At 52.0% G+C, this 19,247-nt stretch overlaps 1 protein-coding gene across 2 annotated transcripts in view; it reads left to right on the top strand.

The window, feature by feature from the left end:
* Dusp22 (dual specificity phosphatase 22) overlaps positions 1–18,030 on the top strand; it is a 46,324-nt gene extending 28,294 nt beyond the window's left edge. The window contains exons 4-8 of one of the 2 annotated variants that reach the window (XM_005398940.2): positions 4,270–4,319; positions 13,648–13,722; positions 14,538–14,709; positions 15,384–15,456; positions 17,527–18,030. In XM_005398940.2, coding sequence (XP_005398997.1) covers positions 4,270–4,319; positions 13,648–13,722; positions 14,538–14,709; positions 15,384–15,456; positions 17,527–17,573 — 417 coding nt within the window. In that variant the 3' untranslated portion in view covers positions 17,574–18,030. Of the gene's footprint in view, positions 1–4,269; positions 4,320–13,647; positions 13,723–14,537; positions 14,710–15,383; positions 16,669–17,526 lie in introns of those variants that run through there. The other variant, XM_013521850.1, reaches the window with a different exon arrangement.
* The last annotated feature ends 1,217 nt before the right edge of the window (positions 18,031–19,247 follow it).

Raw genomic sequence — 19,247 nt, 5'->3', positions numbered from 1 at the left:
GCCCCGGCTCTGCCCACAACAGTCCCACTCTCCTCCAAGAACAGCTTGCTTCGCCCCACACTTCAGTGAGGTTGCGCGGAGCTTGTCACTGTGCCCCTGGTGTGGTCCACTCCACAGGACATCCTCGTCCTCTACCTCTGTCCACGTGGCTGCGAACCACGGGACACAGTTCCGTGTATGGCTGCTCTTGGTGAACACTGCAGGTGGCAGGTGGCCTGGAGGGGTCTTCCTTCTGAAAAGCAGCTTGTCAGTCGAGGTCATCCCGCGACTTGTATTTGTGATGTCTGAGAAAGAAAACAACAGTGAGTTTTAGAAATTACACTTGAAACAAGCGAGAGTTTGATCTCTTTTCTAGTCTTGCGATCAGAATCTCGGCCCTGCTTTCCACGTTTGTGTCTGTGTATCGTTTTAAGTGTAATCTTTAGTTTCAGGCCCAAAGAAAGGCTAAACCCTTACTTTTCGTGGTTACTCGTTGAAACAGAAAACTGAGAAGTATTACAGCTTTAGAGAACGGGGTCTCGGACAGTCGTGACCTTCGTTCACACAGAGCCTCTGGAATGCTTTCTGAACTCTCCTTAGCGGGTCACGTCTTTCAGAACCTGAGCAGAAGGCCGGGCGTGGTGGCGCATGCCTGTAATCCCAGCACTCAGGAGGTTGAGGCAGGAGGATTGCTGCGAGTTTGAGGCCAGCTTGGGCTGCAAAGTGAGTTGAAAGCCAGTCTGAACTACATAGTGAGACCCTGTCTCAAAAAGACAAAAAATAAAATAAAATGAACACCCCTGAGCACAAAGCGGTGACCTGAGAGCTTTCATTGCAGACCACCCTGACCCTTGCCCTTTCCTGTATGGTCCTGGCTTTTCACCCCGCAGTTTCGTACTAATTAGTATCGTGCATGCTCAGTGTGTCTCTGGCTGCCTCAGTGGAAGCAGATGCTTTTCCTTCATTCTTCCCCTCCTTTCCCTTTGCTGTGCACTGCGTCGGTATCACTGTAAGTGTCCTGGCACATGCCAGGCCTCTGCAGACACCACACAGTCCCCAGAGATCCGCTGTTTTGTCTTCATCACTCAGAGGAATCATCTTACAGCACAGAGGACCCCTTTCTACTCTCGGAGCTTGGTTCTGTATTTTAGTGCAATACTAAACGAACTCTGCAGATTAAAAAGCAATCATGGGACATTTAACAGCTCTGTAAGTTTAATGGCCGTTGGCTTCCACCAGTCTACTTTCCTGAAACATTGTGGAAAGTGCTACCTTCTTATCTAGTGAGAGTTCTATTTCATGGGAGAAGGTAACCAGCTTTATTTTTATGCTTTTTCAGAATACTAAAGGCAGCAGTAGTGTGTGAATACCATGCGGCCAGTGCTGCCCCAGTGCTGCTATTTTTATTACTGATGAGCTTTTCAGGTTGTTCTAGAATAAATTCTTCCTTTTTTATCTCCAAGTTTGCTAGTCTTTTCATGATATAGCTAGACACATCCTACCGCTTTGCCTCTGTCTCCACATCTCACGTCAGAGTAGTCCTCTGTATAGGTCTTTTGAGAGGAAACATCTACTCTGTAGCTCATTAAAAATTTTGGTGCAGTTGCCCTCCTCAGCACTAGGATAATTTTAAGCCCATTGAGCTGTTGGAGGCCCTGGGGTCTCGCGCTGCTTTCTGAATTAGTAACTAACTGTCATGAGCTGTGCGAATGTGCAGGCTGCCAAAGCCTTTTTTAAGTAGCTCCAGTTCTGTCGTCGGTGGCCTCAGAGATCTGTGCTTTGTTAATGACTAAGCCCAAATAAATAGATGTTCTTGGGCGGCAAGCAGCTGGACCCTTTTGGCAGTTCTGACTCTTTCCATGGCTAAATTTGCATGCCTGTTGAGGTGATGGTGAAGGGGCCCTGAGCCTTGTCCCCTGGAGTGGACAGGAAGGAGACCAGTGTTAGCGAGCGAGTGTGGACAACGTGGCCCTGGCATGGTGAGGCCTAACCCTCAGCTGTGCCGCTCCCGGTGCCAGGATCGGGGTGGGCACAGCTGGATTTGGATGCCAGCAGAGACAGCCAGCACCGTCTGGGGCAGGCGGGCGTTCTCGTCCTGCCCAGCTTGCTTGGAGATTGCGGGCGGCAGCCGTGGAGAGAGGGGGATGCTTGCAAATCCTCCTGCCTGGCCCCTTGGAAGTGTGCTCAGAGGGGAGCTTGGAGGAAGTGTGTGGGAGGAAGGAATTTCACAAGCTTCTGGGCCGGATCCAACGTCAACTCTCACTTAAAAGAAAAAAGTCAGTTGAGTCATTTCAATGGCAGCTGTAGGAAATGATCAGTGTACCTATCTGAACCAACGAGCGCGTTTGGCCTCAATGGACAGAAGGAGCGAAATGACTGTTTTCTTTCTTTACAGTAGCTTTGCCTCTCCATGTCTTGCCCTCTAAGTCACGGCGCTCCACTTCTGTGGGTCTGGAGCAGCTTTAGGGTTCCAGACCACTGTCGCACACTCCCAGCGAAGCACAGGAAAAGCAGGGACAGAGACGACAGGAGGCAGGTGGGAGACAAGCAGGAAGTGAGTGGGGGAGAATGTACTGCTTCCTTTTCGTCTCTGCCAGGCTGGAGTGCAGCCTTCAGCATGGCAAAAGCCACTCTTGGGTGAAGTGTCCCTATTTGTATAAATAGAAATAAAGCTCATCTCACTCAAGACCTGAGGAGCCTTTACTAGAAGGTTTAACAGCTGACAGTGTGATTAGTAGTGGTCTGACTTTCTTTCTCAAATCCTGATTAAATGGACTTTTCAAAGCCAGAAAAAATGCATAGCAACTGCGCAGGGAAAATGTTGCTTTGCTTTACTTTCCAGCCTCTCCCAAGTGTGTGAGACCTGAGGGCGGTGGTATCACTCGGATCCCACTCTGAGCAGAACTGGTTGAAATCTGATGGTTTGTCCAGGAGCTGTAGAGACCCCGGCCTTGAGCCGAAGTTCCAGGAACAGTCCGATCTCCTCACAGCAGCCCCAGAGCCCTGCGGCAGCGAGGCCCAGGCTGCCACGCACCCGCCCTTCCCGGGTCCCGGTCGCTGTTCGGATGTCTCCTGTAAGCGTGCAGACAGACCAGTGAGGCCGCTCACGTGTCCACGCCCCAAGCAGCCACTCAGGCTGAGAAGTGGAGGTCCCTGTTGTGCAGGGGCAAAGCAGATTCATACAGGGAGGGACTGTCAAAATGTGGATTTAGACATTCCCTCCAAGACATGTATTAGCAAGTCTGGCACAGAGATTCCTCATGATAGAATTAACAGCAAAGGAGTAACAACGTTTTCAAATAATTCTAGAAGACATTGTTTTATGACTTTATCTTTTAAGGGGTGTGGTTGTGTTTAGCATTATTTACATATCTGCTCTTCCTACTGTTATGTTCATTATTTTCCTAGTTTCTCGTGTTTCTCCCCTATCATCTGTGAGGATGGAACAAAATTCTATGAGATTAGGCAACTGCAAGAGGAAGAATTTTAAAATGCTCCTTTTAATTCCTTATAAAACCATATCCCCTTGCAAGTGTTACTGAAATTTTTGTATTTTTTATTTTCTTCAACATTGAAGACCTTTTGATCTTCAGTGTCAACCTCTGTGACAGAGAAGCAAGCCAGATTTTAAAAACTTAAATACTTTTTTTAGGCCAGCAGGTGAAGTTCATGTTTGTTCAAATTAGGCCATTCTTTTTAAAGTCATATGTTAGTTTGATACACAGACTTGCAATGTTCTGACAAGCAAAGAAAATAAAGCAAATTATTTACAGAATATGAGTCTCCTCCTAGTGAAACTGTAGCTGTTGTGATACAAAACGAATGAACCTACAAAGGTGTAATGTGACATCACAGATTTGGGTCTTTTTTCAGGTTTTCACAATGCTTCCTTTTTTGGATATTCAGGGTTCCAAGTGAAATTTGGAATTTTCTGGAAACAGAAAATTGCAGTAGACACAAAAGCATCTGAAATGATGGCTTTCAAAGTTGTTGACACCTGCTCAAAAGTACTCAACTTTCTCACTTATGATGGGCCTTTTGGACTTTGTCTAAACCTACTAGCTGTTTATAGCACAGAGTTGGATCTCTGTGTACATGGCCAGAGAAAAGAACCAGGAACTTTAATTAAAGAGTTTTTCCTCAGTTTCTTGGCAACGAAAGATGAATGAAAAACTTCTCCTTTTTATTTCATTTTAGTTTTTGACCCAAGTAAGTAGTTCCTTTAAATACATTTCTCCACTAGTGATCATATTTTTGTTTTTATTTATATATATTTTTATCATTCTACAGGGAGTTAAATACCTGTGCATTCCAGCAGCGGATTCACCCTCTCAAAACCTGTAAGTTGTTTTTTGGTCTTATGTAGAGATAAAAAAATGAATACAGGGTTAAAGCCAAGTAAATAAAGGAATACAAGAGCCCAGGCCCCTGATAACCCTGCACAGCCACTGCCCGGGAGGAGGGAAGGCCTGCCCAGGGAGCACAGAGCTGGCCGAGGTGGGTGACGAGCAAAGAAAATAAAGCAAATTATTTACAGAATATGAGTCTCCTCCTAGTGAAATTGTAGCTGTTGTGATACAAAAAAAATGAACCTATAAAGGTGTAATGTGAAAAAGGTGTAATGTGGGCGGTCATTTTCCTGTCCTTTTGCGCCATGACAGATGTGATGCCCTGAACAAGGGTCTACTTTTTACGAAGGACACCTGAAAGCAGGCCTTTGGTGTGCTCTTCATGTGCCAGTAGCCACGTGCGGCAGGTGGCCACTGAGCACACGGCTCACGTCAAATCTTGCTTGAGTGAAGTGATTGGTTTTGGGAAGCTCAGTCCTTGCTCCTACACAGCTGAGTAAATGTCTGGTGAGTCTTTGTACCTGTAGAGTGAAAGTCAGTTGCGCCCCTTTGGTGGCAGTCTTACCTAGAGTGATTGCGCTTGGCCATGGCAGGAGCGTGACGCCAGCTGTCCCAAAGTGACTCAGAAAGACTGGCATGGAACAAATTGTAGTTGTCCTGAACCATGGACCTGACCCTTGCAGACTGAAAGGCTGGGTGCAGAAGTAAAGTGCTTGGCTCTCCGCACACCCAGCCAAGCCGACTGTCTTCTGCTGTACTTTGGGCATCAAGAGCACAGCTCTGGGGCTGGGGATTTAGCTCAGCGGCAAAAAGCACCTGCCTGGCAAGCGTGAGGTCGTGAGTTCGGTTCCCGGTACCGGAGAAAAACCAAAAAGAGCACAGCTCTCCTGGAATCACAGGGAAATCGTACACTCCGGAGGTGCTTGTGAGTTCGGAAGTCCGGAATTGGACTGGCTTGTCCGGAATTCCTCCTTCCGAGCTCAAGCATACTGCGTACAAATCATACAGGTCAGGAGTACGGGCTACATGCTTGTGTTCCCTGTCCAGAGTAACCAGCCTCTCCAGAAGTCACTGGACACTGGACCATCAACCACCTTTGAGGTTTCACCACTGGAAAAGCCAAGCAGTCATGGACTCTGCAGCCATTTTATGAGCTCTATCTGTGGAAACAAAAATAAGGCCAGAGATAAATGGATCATTGTGGGGAAATTTGAAGTAGCAACCCAGAATCCAAGGTGCAGAGTTAGAGCAGAAAGAGCCACGAGTAGAGGAAGTTGAGGCAAATGTGTCCTACCCGGGGCTGTGTTTCCATTTGACCCTTGGTACTGAACAACAAGGTGTGCCTTTAGGGTAGAGGATGGAGAAGGAAGGACTTCACCAGGAAGGCAAAGGAATCACAGGGCTGGAAGGAGGAGGGTAGCACTAGAGAACTTCCCTGGTTACTGGTCGTGTCAAGAAACAGAAGTGGTTGGAAGGACATGGTTTGTACGGAAGGAAGTGAGCCACTGCTTTTCTCTGAAGCGCAGAGCAATCTTCTGCCCGTGTTTTGATTGCTATTTTTAGAATGGTTGCTTTGTTCTTATTTCCAGCTGAGATTGTACATTGCTGCTGAACTTGCCAATATCCAACTGGCAGTTTGCTTCTATAGAAAAGTCCTCCTGTACTCATGCTAGGCAGACAGCACTTGCCTTGAGCTGCTCCCAGATGTACGTTTTGCTGGGAGTGGAATACAGTCTTCGATGTCCATGACAGTTATCTAAGTGTTGAGCCATTCTGCATGGTAGACAAGTGAGCAGTACACTGAGGTATCAGGAAATCTCTAACTAGAAACCAGTTCCGTCTACCTTGGGCAAGTTATTTTAACCCGTGTTCTTTTATCTGAAAACTGCCCACCTGCAGGATTTGGGGAGGCAAGGTCAGCACATGTATGTGAACATAAGCTCCATGGACATTAGGAGCTTCAGAAAATAAGAGTATATTTCTACTCAGAGGGAATCGATGTGTCCTGAAAGTTAGAGAACAGGAAGTATGCTTCGTGAATTGGAAGGTGTGCTCACACTCCAAGGCAAGGGAGCCGGAGTGTGTCGCGCTGCTTTGCTGAGTGGCGGGCTCTTGCAGGTCAGTTGAAATCTTCTGACAAAATTAACCCAAACAGTCACCACGGCTGGAGGACTCCCCATAAAGTTAGACTAGCACTCCCCTAGTCCCAGTGTGTAGAGAGGGCCAGTGAAACACTGTGTGTCCTTGTGGCCCCCTCCTTGCCTCGGGTGGGACTGCCAGCGTGTTAGACTCAGGTAGCAAGGGCAGTAGCCGATTTTCGGATGATGTGTGGAGAGCGTGCTCACACTGCTCTTCTCAGTGGAATCTACAGCAGTAATACTTCTGGGAAAGGAAGTCGAGAACATGACTCATCACTCAGGAGAGAGGTGGACCCACTACACCCGGGAGTGATGCTCAGAGCTGTGACTGTCCTGTGAAACTTGTTTTGTTAATGCTGTGGTAACAACGAGGTTTACGCACAGAGAAGGCTTTTGGCACACAAATGGCTATGACTCTAAATGTTTCTGGCTGTGCAGAAGTTACACAGAGATCAGAGAGTCAAGTCTGGAACTCTGAGTGTCCTTTGGATCAGCAAGAGACAGCCTGGCAAGTACCTTTCCACTTTCCCTGCTGTGAGTGTTCCAGCTGGAAGTGCAGCATGTTTTTAGTGATGAATGTTTTGGTGCGTTTTCTGTTGCTGTCACAGAGTATTTGAGGCTCCTTATGTAGATAGGAGAAAAGTTTATTTAGGGTCATAGTCGTGGAGGTTGAAGTCCAGGATTAGGCTGCCACATCTGGGGTGGCCGTCGGGCTGCTTCCTCACGTGACAGAAAGGGGAGAGGTAAGGGAGCTCACGCTGAAGACACAGTGGCCACACTGGGCAACCAGCCCATCCTGGAAAGCAGCAGTCCACCGTGAGGGCGCAGTCCCCAGGACCACACACTGCCTGCCGGGCCCCACCTCCCAGCACTGCTGTCTTGAGGAGTGTGGGCTCTAACACATGAATTGTAGGGGACACATTCAAACTACAGTGAGCAAGCTTGCGTGATAATGCAGTGATTAACCTAAAGTTGGCAGGTAGAGCGCCTGGCTCTCTATGGCCTAACATGTTTAAAGTTTCTGGTATTTATTGTTCACCAAATATTACTGCTGGATGGCTGGCCATGGACACACCCCCTACAGCATCATAACTGAAGGAGGGGCTTACCTTCTGTGCTTTATCTTCTCAGTGCCGAATGCATTATTCTTTATTTAGTGACCCACAGTGGGACTGGGGCTTGGGGGCCAGCATCACCTGGGAGGTGTGTCACCTGCATCCCTTTGTTTCAGACACGAATGTGGGTTTTCCTTCTCAGGGGATCCCTTCAGATCTCCTGCCCTGTCCCCTGTCCTCAGCACATTTGCAAAGCATTGTATCAGTTGGCTATTGGTACATAATAAACTTTGTGATTTATAACCACAAAAAAAAAAAAAAATATTACTGCTAACGTGAACCTTCGCTTTCCGAATCATTAACTAATGTGGGTGGTCATGAAACAAATATTCTTGGTGTTCTGCCCAACAAAAGCCAGACAGGTCATGCCGGTCATTGTGAAACACACTCTAGGTAACCCAGTCAATTAGAAATAGCTTTTAGTCTGGCCACATGGAGTGCCTGGTGCCTAGGAATTCCTCCATTCAGTGACAAAGTCAATTCTGGAAAACGGCATCAATCCTGCATTTTCTATCCTAAATCTTTCCCTACAACTCCAACAGGAATTCTGACCAGTTATGCTTAGTAGAAGGCGTGTGACCTTTGAGACTGGCTGCCATCCCTTCACTGGCACCCCAGAAAGGTCTGCTTTCTTTCTGGCGCCCAACCCTCAAGAATCTTCCCTTCTCATCTTCCAGGAACTTAAAATGCAGACATCAGGTTTGAGATAACATAAAATTTTAGCTCAATTCCCCCAACCACCAGCCTTGCCAAGCTGTGAAATTTAAAAGTTCAAGTTCTCAGTGTCTGTGAGCCCCACACAGCCTCATGGTGTGCTTTCCCGGGTTTGTTGTCGTGAGGAGAACCTTGGGGTGTGTATCCAGTGTGTGCTCCCCATGTGGCCAGGGTCCAGGGACTGGCAAGTTAAGGTTTTTAGAAACACTTATTTTCTTTTGCTTTCTCTCTGGGTTTTCCTAAACAAGTCATTTTAATCTCACTTCTCACATCTATAAAATGCCTGTCTCGATGGGTTTTTATAGTATTAAATGAGATAAGTGAAAGTATTTTTTATGAACACTAAGCATTTCCAAAAATAAGGTTATATTTTATGTCTCCTCAAGCAGGAAGTACTAGTTTGTTTTGAAAGTGAGCGGTTGGATATACATTAACTTGTATTCGCGCATTCTTACCCCAGCATGGATTAAGCTGGTGCTCAGTCTAGGCATCACTAAGTCAGCAGTCATCGCTTGTTTTCTTCGCTGTCCAGTCCAGGGAGCTTGGCCTCTGCCAGGCTGGGAGCCGCAGCTTTGCATCATAATGCTTTATGACATTCAGCGGTTTGAGAGCCAAGCGGGTCTCTCAATTTCTTGAGGTTTTTGTGGAAAGGAGAAGCATTAGCAATACAGAAAGCTTATATTTAAAACACCAGAGACTTCCTCGACTTGTTTGTTCTCCCAACTCTGTCTCGTATTCTCTGGTTTAAGTGATACCACTTATAATTCCAACCCCCCGACACACCTTTTTTCTCTATTTACCTTTTCCCTGGCTCTCCTTATTGAAGAGCAGTTGTGTCCAGCGCAGAGCGGGGTGGGCCTCAGAGCACTGTGGGCCTGCTTGCAGAGGTCTCCTGCAGCTCTGCAGCCCACGAGCACGCTTTGCTGTCCCAGGAGAAGATGAGAACTCTGGAGAAGGGGGAACCAGCATTTCCAGCCACTTCGCCTATTCCACTCCACACGCTGTCTTTTAGTCTTAGTGCTCTTACTTTTTTGGTGTTGAAATATTTTCTTTTTTGCAATGATGCTGTAGTAGATGATAGCGAGATGTTTTAGCTTTTTTTGTGTTTGTTTTGTTAATTTGCTTTTAAAATAATTTCATTTGACCGAATGAGAAGTATGGTATATGCACCCCTCAGTGTCTTTAGGGGGGATAGAGTTGGGATTAAACCCAGGGCCTCGTGTATGCTAAGCGTGTGCTTTGCCATTGAGCCACGCCCCCAGGTCCCCATGTTTTAAAATATTGGCAGTACACGATACACACAGGCCAGGCACTCGCTGATGCAGACGTGAGTCAGGTGCCCCACCTGTCAGTAAAGCGGAGGCTCTTCCCCACCCTGCTTCTGGTGGAGCTGCGGTAAGGCTCTGCCTGCAGAGTTCCAGAGGAAAGGCAGGCCTGGCAGGGTGTGGGGTCCAGACCCGCTCTGGCACAGCAGGCAGCAGCTTGGACCAGAGACTTCCAAAGCCGGGACTCAGATAGAACACCTAGACCATTTATGTTTAAAACATTTCTTTCTAAGAAATAAACTAAGGATGCTTGCCTTTCCTGAGTTTTTCTCCTTTTGCCTCCATTTTTCTACCCCACTCCAACACACACGTGCACACTCACACACACACACACCCGTGGGTACTCAGTGGTGGGGAAGGCAGTGTACCACCTCCTCCTCAGGGAGCACCAGCTCTGAGGCGCGACCACCTCCCTTTCCCTGTCCTGGGCCCCTCCCTCAGCCCCTGAGTGGAACAGCGCTGCCTCAGATCCCGCCGTGGGACTCAGCCTGCGCACCAGTGTGGAGCCCGGAATAATTGTCCAGTGTGAAGAACGAGCACTGTGTGGTATGGTAGGCAAGATCTCTCCACCCGCTTTCTTGGACCCTCAGAAGGTCAGGACTGTCGCTGATTCTTGTGGTCACTGGGAGAGACGGCGGGGACAGTGGGCACCGCTAAGCCGCTCGCAGAACACACAAGAAGATGTCTCTTGTTGCTGCTTCCTGCCACCCCAGGGTATAACCCACAGGTGCCGTGGTGAGTTACAGCGCCTGCAGGCCGTGCGTCCTGTGACGAGCTCAGCTCTACGGACAGAATTCACAGTGTGCTCAGTGTGGAAGCAAAGGTTAGCTTCCCCACCCCCGAGGGGGCGGGAGCTAGAACAGGGAACTGGTGTCCATTGAAACAGCTTGTGGTGGTCAGGGCTCTGGATTTGTGCTTCTGCTTCAAACTGGAGTTGAGCAATAGAAGAACCCAGGCCGTGGGTATTTCCCACTGTGGAGGAGGACATTTAGTGACCAGAGCTTGAGCTTATGTCACTGGCTTCCCTGGAAATAACCCACACACACTCAGCACACAGCTCTACACCAAAGCAGTGCTGAGCTCGCTGGCCCCGGGCTTTTCTTGGAAAAGACATTTCTAGGAATGGCTTCCTGGCCTGGCCTGGTGCCCAATGGTGTGTGTGAGTCAGGCGTCCAGCAGAGCTCGGCGTGGCCCTCCTGCTGGCATCGTTCATACTCCTGGGCTGCTACTGCAAGGGGCTCTGTCACAATGCTTGCTCTGGACACACCAGTGGATAGGAGCCTTGTCCGTGAATTGTCCTGGACTTAACTTTTGTTGGAGCAGCCCCTAGAGGAAGGAGCCGGCAGGGTCGGGGTAGGGACATCACCGCAGTAGTCCCTGGGCTTCTGCACAGACCCACACTAGGCCCGGGAGAGGTGTGGCTGTCGCCCCGCTGAGCACACATCTCTGGTCCTACAGCGTGGCAAGGTGCACTCTTGAAGCTGGCTTCAGCCCGACAGTGTAGAGCACTTGATCCACTGTGTGCTTAACGATGTGCAGGTATGAAAAGCGGATCTGAGAAGTTGCTCCCACTGCAAAGCGTCAGGGAAAGGGCTCCATCGTGGAAGGTCTGGATGGGCCCAGAAAGCCTACCAGAGTCCTTCGACCAAGGACAGGGTCGCCGCTGACATTTGTGTGGCTGTGTGGTCTCTCACCATGGTCTAAGGAGCTCTGGGACTCGCTCGTTCACCCGTGAGGCTGGCGTTCATTTCCAGGTCTGCCTGGCTGGCACATTCTTCCTCACCTGTGCTCTCGGGCCAGGAAGAGGCCACAAGAGCAGCTGCAGCCAGGAAAGGGGCCATGCATGCCGCCCACCGGTGCAGAGGCCTGGAATCTGGGTGGACCGGCACGGCCCTTCTGTCTGGCCTGCCTGTCTGTAGAAGGGCTGACAGGGAAGGCCACGCTGCCTGCTGCTTGCAACATCAGCAGAGAGCAGGCCGGCCAGGTGCGTGGCCTTCAGCCCTGGGAGCCGGCTGGGGATGGGAACTTGCTGAGTGAGGCACTGAGGTCATGCAGGTGGCGTCCTCGGGGGTGGAGGCCCCTGGGAGCACGCCGAGCAGGCCCTCAGGTCTTGCCAGAGCCTGGCCTCTCCACCCTCTGCTCTTCCACCCAGGGCTGTCACTGTGACCACAGCTGCTACAGCCCTGAGCATGGTATTTGCGGCTCCCGGGCAAGATCTGCAGAGATAGCTCATTCTCATTGGGAATGGGAGTCATCCTCCGAGACCTACCACAGCCTCCCCTCCGCCTCTCGCTGGTCACAGTTGGAGGAAGACAGGATATTCCCAGGACCCCAGCGCTTTGCTGCTCTGCACAAAACCAGTGCCACGGTAACCAAGTCTTGCTACAGTTCCAGCGCTGCAGGCTCAGAAGACTTGACTGCCAGTGCAGGTGGCAGCTCCACCAGCAGCCAGCCGGCCCCTCTCCTGCAGCCCTCAGACAGGAACTTGCCCCTGGCCGGGCTCTCACTCGCCAAGTCTCCCCAGGACCCACCTGACCCGTCCTGGCACTTGGCTGTCTGGCTGCCGCGGGCTGCTGAAGTCTCAGCCCAAGGCTTCGGATTTCAAGATGATGCGGCAAGAATGTCCTGCCTGCTGTATACCAGGCCGGTGCGTGCCCACGCACTGCAGTTCTCTGAGCCACTTTGTAAGTTTACACCTGGCAGCATCAGTCCCCGGTGACTCTGATCTTGCAGTGCCGTGTTGCTTAGCGACCGCAGGTAAGAACTGGAGGCTTGGGCTTGGTCTGTTTCGACTGGCCGCCTTGCACACTTGCGGGTTTTGACAGGAGTATTAGGTTGCACGTGCATATTTACATTTTCGTCACCTCCTGCCTGCACTGGTCTATGGAGCTCCTCCAGTGAGACTGTTAAGTTTCTGCTGCAGTCAAGAGCCAGTGACCTCGCTGGACCACACTGAGCCTCCTTTCTCGTTCATTCACGCACTGCTGCTCTGCCGTCGGAGCTGCATCGTACTCGTCAGGGACTGTCCGGAGCTTTTAGAGCCCCTGGTGAACGCTCAGCCATGCTGAAGGGAAGTGTGTTTGGCTTACGGACAGCTTTTGCTGTGTGCTGTGTGAGACGCCAGTGAAAGGCAGAACAGACCGCAAGGGCTGGAACTTGGCCCCCGGAGACCCTGCAGTGAAGCCACCGTCAGCCCAGAACACAATCAGCACTTGGGGCTTGAGTCCTGCCCAGCCGTCTGCAGGTGACCTGGCTCTGACTTGTCCTCTGAAAAGCTACCCAGCAAGGAGCATCTGTGCCTGCCAACAAGGCCAACAGGCGGGCGCTCCCGGGGCATCAAGGGACGAGTGGGTGACGGGAAAGAGCAGGGGCAGGGAAAGGGTCGCAAGGGGGAGGGCAGAGCTTGCGCTGTCATTTAGGGCTTCCAGGTGGGCCCAGCACACCGGCACGTGTCGCTCACCCGCCCTGTGGGCGGCTTCCCCGCCAGGTTTCTCAGCCGCCCTCCCGGCCCCGTGAAGTGGCAGTGCGGGGCTTTGGAACTGAAATCCCCGCTTCCTCACGGCACTCTGGTGATGTGCAGACGCCACCCCCAGCATTCAGGGAGGCCTCCAAGGGGCACTTCGAGGTGTCTCGCGTTGTCAGAGTGAACCAGTGCAGGACTCGGGGAGCCCGCAGGACTGGGGTGCCTTCCCGGCCCGGGACCGCCCTTACCTGCTCCCTGTAGCCATGCTGTGTTCCCAGCTGGCCTGGGCATCCCGGGCTTGCTGCCAGCTCAGACCGAACGTGGCGAGCTAAGCGGGAACCACCACCCCAGTCAGAGGCAGCCGTGTGTGCCACGGATGCCTGACAGAGAAGTCCCAAAAACTTCCACACAGCAGCTTTCCCTGACCGCAGCGTGCAGCCCCAGCCCTGGCAGTGTGACCAGGTTTTCAAGCTGTGGCCTCAGACCTTGTAAGAAGCCTCATGCGGATGCTTAGTAACGGAGGCCTTTCTCTCTCTCTCCCCTTCTCTCTCCCTCCCCCTACAGGACAAGACACTTCAAAGAAAGTATTAAGTTCATCCACGAGTGCCGACTGCAGGGCGAGGGCTGTCTTGTGCACTGGTACGTATGTCTCTTGCCCAACGAGACCTTAGCATGTCCTGGATTCTCACCAGCGTTTTTCTGTGTGCGATTCATTCTTCCACATCCTGATTGTTTTCTGTAAACTCCGAATCTCACTCACATATTCCACTTCTCTCCTGCCGAGTGTTGGTCCTCACTTGATTTTGTCAGAAGGGCACCCCAGCTAGCTGTGCTTTTGCTTTTATTTTTGTGGATTTTTTTATTTCATTCATTGTTAGGATTTCTACTGAGAAAGTCAAGGATACTGGACACTTCATATCTGTGGGGTTTGCTCTTAAAATTGGTCCCATACTCAGCCTGCTGGAGAAATCTAACTGCTAAGCACAATTTGGCAAGGCCTCCTGGATTCACGGGCTTTTAAAATTGTAGATTTAGTCTTCAGATGCAGTGGCTAAGAAAACCAGACCTGTAAAGATGAGGAGCGTTCTAAATCAGTGCAGGTTATAAATGGGTTGGTTGCATAGATCTTGGAAGCCTCCAGCCCTTGTGGTTAGTTTTATCCAAGGAAATGCAAGGTGTGTAAGGAAGACTCAGGAGCAATGGAGAATCATAGAGCTGAAGCATCCGGAGCCCTGAGGCTAAGCTGCCAAAGGGGTGCCTGAGACTGGTGCTACGGGCGCAGGAAGCTGGACTCTCCCCTGGCGCCTGCCCAGCAGCACACTTGCCCATGTCCCTGAGCAGGCCAAGGCAGGAAGGCTCTAAAATGAGTGCTGCCGGTCCCCTGCTACAGTGGACTGACTGACAGATCCATGGCCCAGACCACACTGCCCTTGTCCGTGTGTCTCTGGCTGCAGCCTGGCTGGGGTCTCCAGGAGCGTGACGCTAGTGATCGCGTACATCATGACTGTCACCGACTTCGGCTGGGAGGACGCCCTGCACACTGTGCGCGCGGGGAGATCCTGTGCTAACCCCAACCTCGGCTTCCAGAGGCAGCTGGAGGAGTTCGAGAAGCACGAGGTCCACCAGGTGAGCCATTCTGGACGTGGTAGCTGCCCCCGAGCACCCTGAACTGAAGCCTGGGTCCTGTACTGCCCACAGAAATCCCCAGTTCCCACCCTCGGTCACTTTCCTTGTGCCTGGTCTCACAGCAACTCGAGTCTCTCCCTTTGGGTAAGGTACTATTTCCTCAGCGTGATTTGCTGGGTTTTTTTATCTTCTAACTCATTTTAATCTCTAAGCTTTTAAAGGAATCATCAACAAGGTAACAGCATGGTATTTTCCAACACAAGCTTTGTACGCTCAAACTTAGGTCTTTCTTTGGATTAAAACAGGCTCTTCCTCTTTCCGAGAGTGTCCTGCATTGCAAAACTTCCCTATCCATGTTTCTTCCAGCGATTTCTCTGTCTCACCTCAGCTGCCCCAGTCAGAGGGACAGCAGGATGACACTTTTTTTCTTGCGTCTGGCATGGAACCCTTAGCTGCGGACAGTAACTCTCCCAGGTCTGCCAGACCGACGCCTTGGTTTGCCTTACTGTCACATCCTCAGGCTGGGAGGGGCCCTTCTCCTGCTTGGCACTGGCGGGCCACACACCCTGCCCGCGTCCTGTAAGGTCTTTCTTTGTATGTGGCAGCTTCTGTGCCATTAGGTAGAATGCAGGTGCTTATTGGTGACATTCTGGATTTGTTTCCAATGTCTTCAGTACCGGCAGTGGCTGAAGGAAGAATATGGCGAGAACCCTTTGCGGGACGCAGAAGAAGCCCAAAGCATTCTGGGTAAATATAAAGAGCAAGGGCGCGTGGACTCGCAGCCAGGCGCTAGGCGGTGGAGCAGCTTCTCGGCCCTGCCTCCTCTGGCCTACAACTACACGACGGAGACCTAACGCAGAGGGACCTGGTCTTTCCTGCTGCTGCTTTTCTTCGCGCCCACCGGCCTCGGTGGTCTGCTGGTTCTCCACCGGCCTCGGTGGTCTGAGGTTCTCCACCGAAGGTCTCCTGCCCCTGGGACTGAGAGAGGCAGCCGGGCGGCAGGTAAACGGCACAGGGCTGCCTCTCCAGGACTGCGCCCAGCCCCGCTCCGAGCGCCTTCGCTCTGCTCACCTGCGCCCTGACCTCGCCGCCCAAGCTTGCTGCCCGAGGCCGTGCCCAGGGTCCCGGGCTGCCACACACTGCGTGTGCCCATGCACGTGTGTGAGCCGCAGCGGGTGCCTGTGGATGCGCAGCGGGCCTCTGTGCGTGTGCAGCTTGGCGAGGCCGTGTGTTCATGAGTGTGTACAAGTGTGTGCATCGTGAGAGCACACGTGTGTGAATGCTGGACGCTCATGTTGCTGGATGTCTTCGACGCCAAGCTGCCCGCATCGGTGTGGTCCCACTTCTCCCTGCCCAGTCTCCACGTGGAGGGCACCTGCCCCTGACCTTGGAGAAGCTGCTGGGCTGGAGCTGCCCGTGCCTGCCGGCAGACAGCAGGAGGGACTCGGGGCTGCGCGGCTGAGAGCCTGGGCTCTCCCGGGAGCTGTGGGGACAGTGGGGTCCCACCCTTCTCCAGAAGGCTGTTCCAGGGCTCGTGGCGGTAGGGGTGTTGTTGGGTGGGGATAGCGCTTGGAGCACTGCCGCAGGCGGAGCATGAGCCCCGCAGGCCCTGGGCTCCCTGCTGCTCAAGTCGGGGCCCGTCAGCGTGCCGTGTCCCTGAGGTCTGCATAGTGTTCTGGCTGCATCTGAGGTTCTCCACCGAAGGTCTCCTGGTCAGAGGCCCTTCCTGCCCTCTTCTGCCCGCTGTGCGCATTCCCAGCCTCTGTCGCCGTTCTCCCTGTGCAGGGGCCCCTTCTTAAGGTTTGCATGCACCTGCAGGAATTGGGAAGAAAGAGCATTTATTAGGCACTGTAGCCATTTGTATTAAAAAATGCCTGAGCACTTATTAAGCTCCGTGATGTATGCTGGGGATTTGGTCTTTGATCTCAGCTACCTCATTAAATGTCTTCTGCAAAGGTGTTTTGGCTATGCTAGTCCTCTCTGCCTCAGAATTGAAAATGTGTGGTCATGATTACTCTTGAAGCCAAAGAGCAGGGTGTCCGTGTCCTTGAGCCATTTCACACTGGGAGTGAGTCCCCCGATGGTCCCTGTGGGCGCAATTCCTCAGGGAGGGCGGAGGGCATCTGCATGTGCCACATGGGCCACGGGACCTGTGTGCGTGCTGTGGTCTGATTCTTTATTCCAACTCGAGTCTGTAAGCGCACAGAGCCACACAAATGAAAAAATGTACTCCTCCCATCCCTAAAAAGATGTCGCAGCCAGGGGCTGGGGATTTAGCTCAGCGGCATAGCGCCTGCCTGGCAAGCACAAGGTCGTGAGTTCGATTCCTGGTACCGGAAAAAAAAACCCAAAAAACAAACAAACAAACAAACAAAAAGATGTCGCAGCCAGTTTCTCTGAATTCCAGCACAAAAAGTGCCCCTGAGCGAGAGGAGCAGCTTTCCTGTGCATGCAGAGGGTGTGCCAGAGGTGAGCTCTTCAGGGACAGGGAAACCCAAGTTGCTGCCTATGCACACGTGCTCAAGACAACCACGGCCACGTATGCATTGCTCGTTAGCTGAAATAACTGCCTTTAAATTATGTTTTTTTCCTTAAACCAAAAGAGATGTAAATATACAAACAGCTGTGGGCACAACTCAAAGAGTGCTTTCCTGGCATGCACCAGGCCCTGGGTTTAATCTCCAGTACAACAAAAAAGAAAAAAAGGGCAGTAGAGTGAGTGCTTAAACACATGCATACATGTATGAGTGACCTCTGTGTTCCTGTAGGCTTGGAAATGTTTTCATATTTGTTGCCAGTAATGTTCTTTCTCCACAGCCACTCCAGGAATTCTGAAGCACTGGGCCTTTCTCAGAAGACTCTGACATACCTGAAGTTTGAAATATTGCAGTTTAGGCTAGTGCTGCCAAAAAGAAAAGCAACCCAGAGTTTATTTTTAAATATCCAGCAGTGATTTGTAAACCTGTTTGTTGTCCGCCTTACACGAAGCACGCGTGTAGCCACGTTGTAACATGTTGAGAACTGTGGGGATTCTATAGCAAGAGAAAACACTGGGACTTCCCTCTGTGGCCGTGGCTGTTTCTCTAACCTGGCTCAGACGCTGTCCGGAGCCCCTCACACCGTGGGGGCTCTGTAGAGCGGTCGAGGTTGCTTCCCACAAGCCGCTGCCCAAGAAGGAGGCCTGGGACCATGTGCGTGAGCTCCACACTCACATTCCCAAATCCCCAACCTGCAAAAGACTCCGGGTGTGTCCCTCCAGGGCTCATGGTGTCCACGGGGGCACAGTTTTGTTAATAAAGAGCAGCTCAACCTGAGAGCTCAGCAGCATGTGCAGTGCATTCTTCCTGGGCCGGGCGTGAGGGTCTCGCGCACTTCTGTGGGGGACAGAGTAGGACGGACCTGCTGCTGGGCTTGGGCAGAGGCAGTTTTCCTCAGTAAAGTAGGACGAATATGTTGGGAAGGGCCGGCTAGTGTCTCCATGACCAAAACAAACAGACTGCCCGTTGGCACTGGTGATACAGCTCAAGACCCTCAACTTCTGGGCTCTGTCCTCTGGCACCGGAAGGGGAGAAAAGATGGAGAAAATTTCATCCTCCATGCAGTGTGAATGAACCAACCCTGAGGCTACTCTTTGTCTGGGCAGGGGTACGTGAACCCCTGGAGTTACTGCAGGTAACGCGGGCCTACACAGGCATTCGCTGCAGTCACTGCATGCAGCTGTTCTAAGTCCACGTCCGGTGTCCACCTGGGAGGAGCAGACGGACAGATGAAGAGTCATGTAAATCCGTTTCCTAAGCTTCCTCCACTGACTCTGGGGAGGCGGAAGGGAATTTCGCTTTTTACCCCAAGGCTGAGTTTGCCTCAGAGGAAAAGCAGGTGAACCTGAGCTCAGCACAGCATGGCTTTCCTGTGTGCAGGTGCGTACATGCGCGTCTATGTGGCGGGCGGACAAAGGTGTGCCCTTAGGGGACCAGGAAAACAGAGTCGCTATTAGGGGACCAGGAAGACGGACCATGTCCAGAGCCCAGTGTGCAAGCCTGGAGGTGGCGTGCTGCACATAGCTTCCATCTCTGATGCCTGGAAGCTCTCAGCGTGGCCAAGGGCAGGGGGTGGAGGGGGCTCCGGCCACAGCTCCAAGGGGCACGAGGAAACTTCGCGGGCCACAGAACTGCCTCAGGCAAGGAAGTTCGTATTCCAGCTGAGCATGTGCGCCTGGTGTGACAGGCATGCCTGTGGTGTGTCAGGTGTCAGACAAGGGGCCGGGCGTGTGTCCAAGCCCACCTGGGAGGGAGGGGGGTCACTGAAAGCAGGGCTGAGTCCAGCAGGGTCTCGGGGGACCTTCCCGTGTGCCCAGGGCACAGGGCAGCCCCAGCAGGGAGGCAGGTGTCCTTGTCACAAGCCCAGCCTGCAGGGCCACCTGTCCCTCTCAGCTTCCCAAGCGCATGGGCAGAAGGGGGCTGGTGAAACCGGCAGAGCCAGCAGCGACAGTGGTCCTGATGCGCCCTGGAGCTCCCGGCCCTGCAAGGCGGCATCAGCCC

This window comes from Chinchilla lanigera, unplaced genomic scaffold, assembly GCF_000276665.1.
Source record: "Chinchilla lanigera isolate Chin_1 unplaced genomic scaffold, ChiLan1.0 scaffold00064, whole genome shotgun sequence".
Taxonomy (NCBI): domain Eukaryota; kingdom Metazoa; phylum Chordata; class Mammalia; order Rodentia; family Chinchillidae; genus Chinchilla; species Chinchilla lanigera.
Note: the sequence above shows the minus strand (reverse complement) of the source record. Positions and strands in the feature narration are given on the sequence as shown.